The sequence below is a fragment of the Amblyomma maculatum genome, chromosome 7 (genome assembly GCF_055883805.1).
Source record: "Amblyomma maculatum isolate TAMU_Amacu chromosome 7, ASM5588380v1, whole genome shotgun sequence".
In the NCBI taxonomy this organism is placed as follows: domain Eukaryota; kingdom Metazoa; phylum Arthropoda; class Arachnida; order Ixodida; family Ixodidae; genus Amblyomma; species Amblyomma maculatum.
This window is the reverse complement of record NC_139350.1, coordinates 129,968,139-129,976,884: the sequence shown is the minus strand read 5'-3', so window position 1 is coordinate 129,976,884 and position 8,746 is coordinate 129,968,139. Positions and strand designations below refer to the sequence as shown.

Here is an 8,746-nt window from a genome sequence, read left to right as displayed (position 1 = left end):
TGGTGTAACCAGGATTCCCACTGGCGTCGCGCGCATTATATCTCTGGCTCCATAGCAGTCGCTGGTCAACATGGGCCGTCTTCCCGCGCGCAGGAGAAGCCGACGCCGTTTGTGCTTTATATCGAGCGCGTCTCATTTTCACGAATAAATGTAACAAAATTTCGGCCAGGAAGGGCTTATTCCCCGAAGATTATGCCATCCTAGATTTTCCTTTAAGAAAAGAAAGCAAAATAGGTGTGTTTCGGCTACCACTTTGCTCGTTGTTAACAACCGACTACATTAGCTTGCTAAAAGATCGTTCGCACCATGTCCGCTCTTGCAGGTGCGTGGGCCGGCTCCTGCCAACGCTGAAAGCCGTCGTGGTGGTGACGGGGGAAACGCGGCCATGGTTTGGGGCCTCCGGAAGCAGGACTACTCCACCCTACCGGACGAAGTATGGCTCAGGATTCTCGTGCATCTTGACGCCCGCTCGCTCTTGGCGCTGGAAAACACTTGTAGGCGTTTCGAAAACATTGTGCACGACGCCCAAGTTGTAAGCCGAACTCGCTGCTGCCCTAATGTGGGCCACGAGACCATGCGACGCTTCTTCACGCCAATGCGAGTGCTGCTGGTCAGAGAGCTTATCCTGAACAATTGCATCATGACTGACCCGACGAACGTAATCCGCTGCGCTCGGCTCTGTCCGAACTTGACTGCGTTCAGCTGCCTGAGCTGCAGAGTGAATCCGGCAGGCATTGTCGCCCTGCTCATCGCACCGCAGTGTTTGTTGGAGCGTCTTGAGTGGTCCCTCTACCCAAAAGAAATGTACCCCGATGCGTACAGCAACGTTCAACAGCTGCTAGAAAATAACCCCGCATCTCGCGCCCAAACTCTGCGCTATATGTACATGGAAGTTGGGAACCACAGTGCCAGCTCTCGGATGGTGCGAACCATTCTCAACCGCTGCAGCGCCCTAGAAGACCTGCACCTGCATGCCATGCAGAGCAATCACTACGCGTCTATCATGGTATTCGATAGCATGGCCAGGGACTACTACAGGCTGCGCTCATTCACATACTCGCTGGAAGAGCCCACCAGCCGGCAGCTCGGGTCTCCGTACTCCCGGCTGGTCGGCAACAATCGACCGCATTCGGCTTTAAAGATCGCAGCTGCAGTCGTCGGCAACGTGGTCTTTCACGCGCAGCCCGCCGACGGGCTCAACTGCGTGTTTCTTTCGGATGTTGCGCAGAACCCCGCGGCCATCTGGGGCTTCACCCAACTGCTCCTTGTCATCAAAGATCCCAGCAGCGCCAGCGCGGAGCAGCTGGCTGCCGTCGCGCAACAGCACTGCTGGTCGGAGCTGCGACACTTGACGGTGACTGCAGTGCCTCGTGACCGCGTCTCCGAACTGCCAATCGTGAGGGAATACTTCACGGTCCCGCTACGCAGCCTCTTTGCAGCGTGCCGCGCCATCACTGCGCTCAACTTGACATCGCTCCACTTTTCTACAAATATCAACTGCTGCGAGATCGTGGCAGCCAACTTGCCCCTGCTTCAGGCGCTGGCCGTCGCACCGTGCAGCATCATTTACGAGGGCTCTGTGGAGCGGTTGGCCGTCGGCTGCTCCCGCCTCCAAGAGTTAGATGTGCGCGTGTCCCGAGACGGCGCCAGCGGCTTCTGCGAGGCTTGCGCGCTGCCGCTTGACATCCAAGAGCGCAGCATGGCTGCGCTCCAGGAGCGCACGGAACTAAAACACCTCAGTCTCTGCGATATTCAGCGGATGCCCTCCCTGGAGTTCCTGCGCGCATGCCGGCTGGAGAGCCTGCGACTGTTCACCGTCTCTTGGTGTGACGACAAGAGCTACCGGGGGATCGGGGCACTACTCTGCTCGAGCCCCAACCTGCGCTCCTTCACTTACGAAAACGCCAAGCTCGACCTGGGGTGCCCGGAGTTCCTTCGTGAAATGTCACGGGCTAAGCACCTCCGCATCCTGACGCTCTACTCGGATGTGCGCGCCGACGTCGCCGTGGTGAGGGAGTTCTTCCGCAAGCTCACCTGCGACATGTATCGCCTGGAGGTGCTTCATTTGCACTACAGGAACCTGATTGGTGTCGAGGTGCCGCTAACCTGGTTCGTCCACGAGAACAGCACGAATCCAGAAGAGCGTGGTGTCACGGCTGGCAACCGGCCCTGTACCTTCTGCTGTCGCTCAACGTTCATCGGCCTCGCCAGCCCGCACAACCGCTGCGACGCACGCTTTTAGGCGGATTGCAGAGCTGGCTGCTTCTCCCAGGCAGACCATGTCAGCTTGTTCTATAATGCTCTCCGGAATCCACCACAATTCTTCCAGTGCTGTCTTCATATGCTATTGAACTGCCAGCATTTCCACATCGCTGTTGACTGCTTCTGATTCATTGCTTCCGAGCGCTTTGATAAAGATTTAGAAAATTTCGCCTCACTGCTCCAAACTCTCTGCTTTCATTGCACCATTTTATTTTCTTTAAAAACTTATTTTAGACATGTACGTAAGTGGGGGCGTTTACAGCAGTAAAAAATGGGGCGGGGGTGAGCATGCCTTGAATTAGTTATAAGAGCGAAAGCTTTGTTAAGCACGCTTTTGCATGGTACGTTTAGAAAGGTTCTACATGGTTCGAATTATGAGGACGCTCAAGCTTCGCCTTAGGAGTAGGCGCGATGGCACCTTTAACACGCTTTTTCATTCCGCGATTATTTAATACACTTTTTTGTTTCAGTTGTGTTTTGGCTCAATGAAGGCGCAGTATCTGTCACACTTTTGGGTGCGATACCTACACTTAACTTGCATATTAGGACAGGTATATTTATTTATTTATACAAATACCTCACAGGTTCCAAACATGGAACATTGTGTGAAGGGGAGGGGTTACAGTGTATCAAAAGAAACAGTGGTACATAGTTTAAAATACAGAAGTTAACAGTAATACAGGACTAGAACTGCAAATAAGTATTAGAGCATACATGGGAAGTAATAAACCGAGGATTATGCAATAGTTAGCGGCATTGGACGAAATCAACCTGCACACAGTGAACGCAATATAAAAAAGTTATTCTGACTGCAAAAAGGTACTCAATTCGTTTTTGAATTTTAGTGGGTCAGATATGTTAGCGATGCGTTCGGGAAGACCATTCCAACCCTTTATAGCCCGTGGCAAGGCAGAGAAGTTAAATGCATGTGTTCGGCCGAATATACGTTGAAAACTTATATTATTATTCAGGCGGTGGGAGGTGCGAGTCGGTCTAGTAAGTGGCACTGTTGATGCATGGTGACTGTAGATTAGTTTATGTAGCAAGCAGATAAGCGCGATATCCCGACGTGATTGTAAACTTGTGAGTGATAAGGTCACGCTGGTATGGCGGCTGTAATCATAGGAAATAAAACGTGCTGCATGGTTTTGAATAGCTTCTAGGGATTTGATTAGATACTCTTGATGTGGTGACCAGATAGCTGATGCATATTCTAGTTGAGGACGAACGAAAGTTAGAAATGCGAGCTTACGAGTAGAAATAGGTGCGCTATGTAGATTTCGCTTTAGATAGCCGAGCGTACGTGATGCTTTGGCGGTTATATTTTCAATATGCGTCGCCCATGAAAGATTTTCGGTAAGATGAACACCGAGATATTTATAAGAAGATGTGCGGGTTAGTGAAATTCTGTTGAGTGAATAATCGTAGGTTGAGAGGGAATGCTTCCGACTGACTGTCATTATTTTGTATTTTTCCGTGTTAAGTGTCATTTGCCATGATCTGCACCAGTTAGTTACGTACTCCAGGTCCTGCTGAAGGATGACATGGTCAGTGAGAGAACGGATTTTACGATAAATTATGCAGACGATAAATTATGCAGTCATCAGCGAACAGTCGAACTGATGATCTTATGTGAGATGGGAGGTCATTAATGTATATTAAAAATAATAAAGGACCGAGGACGCTACCTTTAGGAACTCCAGATGTGACGTCGCTAAGGGGTGATGAAAAGTTATTGAAAACAGTGAACCGCTTGCGAAATTACATAAAGTTTCTAATCCAAGAGAGTGTTAGGTTGTCTAAAATAAGCAATGACAATTTAGCTGTGAGGCGACAGTGGGCGACGCGGTCAAATGCACGAGAGAAATCAATGAATATGCAGTCAGTCTGGCAATTTTCGTCCATGTTCTTAAAGAGGTCAGTAGTAAATTCTATTAATTGTGTGTCACAGGAGAACCCTTTTCTGAAACCGTGTTGGTGTGGGAAGAAGAAACCGTTTAGCTCCAGGTGGAAGGCAACGTTAGATGCAATGATGTGCTCTAGTAATTTGCATGGAACACTTGTTAGCGATATGGGGCGGTAGTTACTGACAGAGTGTTTGTTACCAGATTTATACACGGGGATTATTTGACCAATCTTCCAGTCATGCGGAATTTCGCCAGTTTCTAATGACTGTTTGAAAATATGACAGAGGATGAGGCTAGAGGCATCTACAGTGTGTTTTAGAATTTTGGTATTTATTCCGTCTAATACTGAAGAAGTAGACATTTTGAGACTTTTGATTAGAGATGCAATGCCTTCTATAGTGACGTCTATTGCACTCATGAAAGGGAAATCGGTTTCTTGTGGGCTAGGTAGGTTGGAATAGTCTTCGTTAGTGAAAACAGATGTGAAAAAATCATTAAAAATTGTTGCACAGCTGTCCTGAGGAATGGGACATCCGGTTGCATCCAGTAAAGAAATATTGTCAGACGTGCGTGATGGGGGGGAGATGGTTTTCCAAAATTTGGCTGGATTATTTTTCATGAGCGATTGTAGATCATGTGACAGAAATTTCCGCTTCGCCTTACGGACGGCATGGCAGTATGATGCTTCACATAACTTATATTATGTTTTCGAATTCTGCGTGCAAAGTCGCTTCGCTGATTTAAAAAGGCGTTTCTTCTTGTTTTTTAATATACGAAGTGATTTGTTAAACCAACGTTTAGATACGTTAACACGAAACGTTATTAGAGGAATGTAATTGCGCACGAGTTCTGTCATTTTTCCTTGTACAAAGAGCAGTTTTTGTTAACAGACCGGGAGGAAAAATCGCGAAAAAACTGTTCAGAGAAACATTCCAGACCACGATTTATAGCGTTGAAGTCAGCCTTGTTGTAATTTAGGATTTGTTTAGGTTGAGCGCGACGTGAAAAAAAAAAGAGCATTAAGTGATAACTGTAGAAGTTTATGATCGCTGAATCCTTCATCAAAAGTAATGTGCCTGACCCTGTGCAGAGAAGAAGTTAAGATAAGGTCTAAAATATTAGCTTCTCGTGTAGGATGGTCTACCAACTGGACAAAAGAAAAGTCTAGTGTAAGTTGTACGAATTCATTGGAAGCAGAGGAATTACAAGATAAGTTACACCAATCAATGTCAGGGTAATTAAAATCTCCAAACAAAAAGATGTCAGACTTAGGAAACTTATTTCTAATGGCAGTGATATTGTCATGAAGGTCGGGCACAAACTTAGGGGGACTGTCCGGAGGTCTGTAGCAGACGCCCAAAATAGAGTTACCCAAGCGGGATTGTATTGCTACCCATACGATTTCTACTGCACTAGGGATATCGATAAGAAAAGACTGAATGTTATCTTTAACTGTGATTAATACTCCACCACCTTTTTTGTTCGTCCTATCTTTACGGTAAATTTGAAATTTATTTTTATCTGGCAGAACTTCTTCGCTACTAACGTCAGGGCGCAACCAAGTCTCTGTTAAAAGCAGTACGTCGCAGTTGCTATTATCGAGATATGAACATAGTTCAGTGCGTTTAGGGCTACGTATATTAGTGAATGACAAATGGAGCGGCGGACATGGAATGATATCGCTAGTTGGCTGGACTGGGGTATTGATAACTCGATTGGTTTTACGTCGTGGCTATCTTGAAACTTCGGTTACTTGGTTAACATCAGTGTCATAAATGTAGACTAAATCACCCATGCGAAGTTTATCAACACTTAACTTGTAGGCGGTTTTTTTGGACTTCGCGAATTCTAGCAGTTTTTTCCTGGCTAGCCGTGTATGAAACGAAAATCTCTCACGTAAAGCATAATCGGTGTCCTTAAACTTCTTCCCATTTTCCAGAATGAGATTCTTATCCTTAAAGAAGGTAAATTTAACGATGATTGGGTGGCATTTGCCAGCGTGGAACTGCCCTAGACGGTGTGCTCGTTGAATTTGTGTTGGCTCGAGATTTATTCCAAGTTTATCGCGGCAAAGCTCAATTACTTTGCTTTCTGCAGTTGACCAAGTTTCAGACGACTCGTCCGCCACGCCAAAGAAAAGCAGATTCGATCGCCTTAGCCTGTTTTCCGCGTCTTCGCATCTCGACTCAATTTTGCGAAGCTGCGTGCCAATGGTACCTAGGGTGTTAGGATCGGGCGCATACTCTGACGTGGTTTCCTTCGTCTTGGATTCAGCAAGGTCTACTTCAACCGCGCGAATTCGGTCAGACAGTTGCTTCAGCTCAACATCACCCGACGCCCGCCAGTGCTTGAGAGCACTTAATTCATTACGGATCTCGTTTTGTCCAGCTTCTATCCGCTGAACCGTAGCGAGCACAGTTGTCAGTATATCACCATTTTCACGGTTAGGACCTGGGTTTGTCTCCACATCGCCACAGAGGATCAAAAGAACGTTACTAATACAACGAGCTGCTCTGCTATCAAGCAATCCCATCACAACCAACAAAACCCCTGGGCACGACACCGCGAAGAAACAACGATTGCTGGTTCTAACACAACGGCCATCGTTTAGGTAACTAACCTGGATTAACAGATGAGGTAAGTGCACCATACTAGATGCGGTGTCGTGCCCCGCAGGGGCGGCGTCTGGCTGCTGCTTATATCCCCTTTCGTCGTCGCTGATAGTGGCTGTGCGTACACGTAGTTGCCAGAGCAGGTAGTGATCGACGGTCAAACTTGTCCCTTACGTCCAATACTCGGGTTGGCTTGTCGCCGGCAAGGCACAGGCTCTCGGGGAGACCGTGACAGGCGCTGCAACAGCCACGTTGAGTATAAGGGTAACCTGGAATAACAGATGAGGTAAGTGCACCATACTAGATGCGGTGTCGTGCCCCCATCTTATTTTATATAATTTTATTTTATTTTTATATTGTATATTTTATTTTATTTTTTATGTGTCACGTACACGACCTGTTTCGACCTTCATTAAATCGATCTGCATGCAGAAACAGTTATACACGCAGTCCGTAAAAGGGGGACATTGCCGAGCGAGATCCGCAAAGATATTTAATCGGCCACTTAAACAGTGGAAAAGACGGAACACCTGGAAATAACTGATAGCAAACTTCTCCACATATGAGAAGCTAAGCAAAGTATGAAAGATCGGCTCGGAAAGCAGAAATGAAGCTGAAGTTAAGAAGACTGCTCGCCAGGCTCAATGAGGAAATTGAGCAACACGCGGCGTGATTGGCTAATCAAAACTGGGAGTACGCGTGAGACCAACTGGAGGATAATAAAAGGCTTCCGCGAACACCGAATCTATTCCGACACTCATTAGACGCGGAGAGTAGAGCCGTACATACCCAAAACAAAATTTTTAATAGATTCTGCACACATACGCAAGAACGACGGATGATTTATTCCAAGAAATTCAGGACTGGTACATAGGTGGAGTAGTTCGCGTATCTCTCCCAGAGGAGGTAAAGGTAAAGACAATCTCTAACTAGGCGCACCCATGCATGATCAAGGCAGGGGCCTGAAGACCACGCGCTGCTTTCCTGCCACGGGCTTCTAGCGCTTGCGCGTTCTTTACCACAGAACACCGTGACCCGAGACGTTCGTAGTTTAGCGCCAACGTTACTAGAAATGTTCTAGTAACGTTGGTTTAGCTCTACAGTTTACCGCTACCGTCTACCCCTACTGCGCGCCGTCACCGGCGCACACACTGATTGGCCCCTGCGCACCAACCCCGCCGGAATTTGACGGGAACGTGGCGCCATCTGTCGCACCCATGGTGATCTGCGCATGTGTACTGACGCTCGCATGGTAGTGGTAAGTGGTAGCGCTAAACTAAAAATCACTAAGCAATCCGAGACTGAAAATCATATCTAAAAGGCACATTTAAATTGTTACTTTGTCCTCATTTGCACTGTCAGTGTTCGTTATAAATGGGCGCAAGTGCACGGAGTTGCTGCATTTGTAATTCACCATTCGCTTCAGGAAGCATGGTGACCCTGCCAATCGTCAAAAAATAAAAGAACGAGGCGCCATAAATCGCAGAGGGCTGAATGCAGCATCGCTGCAAGGGGGCTTGCAAATTAACGGAGACAGAGCTTCAGCCAGGACAGGGATTGATCAAGATCGACCCGGCTGCCAGAAATATGGCGGCGACTGTATGCGACTATACTTGCTTCTGAGTGCGGAAACGCAATATCTGATATAAATAAAAATAGAGGTTTTAATCTGGGCGAGATTTAATGACACCTTTTTAACCTCTTTAAGGAAACATGGAGATGAAAGCGTCAGCACATTTCAGCTACTCTACTCGCGAGTATGCGCTCTTCAGTTAAGCCCTCTGAGATATTGCGTGAAGGTTCTTCCACTATAAGTATATACAGACTCATCTCTAGGCTGCGACTCTGCCAATAACGACGCTTAATGGCGTATCGCACCTTTACACTACGCTGAACCTTTTCCAGCGTTACTTTCCAACCTCACTGATTTCTAAAATGACAGTTACATGCTCCAAAGGGTTTCTA

The 8,746-nt window shown here is 47.1% G+C and overlaps 1 protein-coding gene across 1 annotated transcript; it reads left to right on the top strand.

Moving 5' to 3' along the window:
• The first annotated feature begins 327 nt into the window (after positions 1-327).
• Positions 328-2,435, top strand: LOC146184725 (uncharacterized). The gene has a single exon (XM_084608831.1). The coding sequence runs from the start codon at positions 386-388 to the stop codon at positions 2,240-2,242; it is 1,857 nt and encodes a 618-aa protein (XP_084464957.1). The 5' UTR covers positions 328-385; the 3' UTR covers positions 2,243-2,435.
• The last annotated feature ends 6,311 nt before the right edge of the window (positions 2,436-8,746 follow it).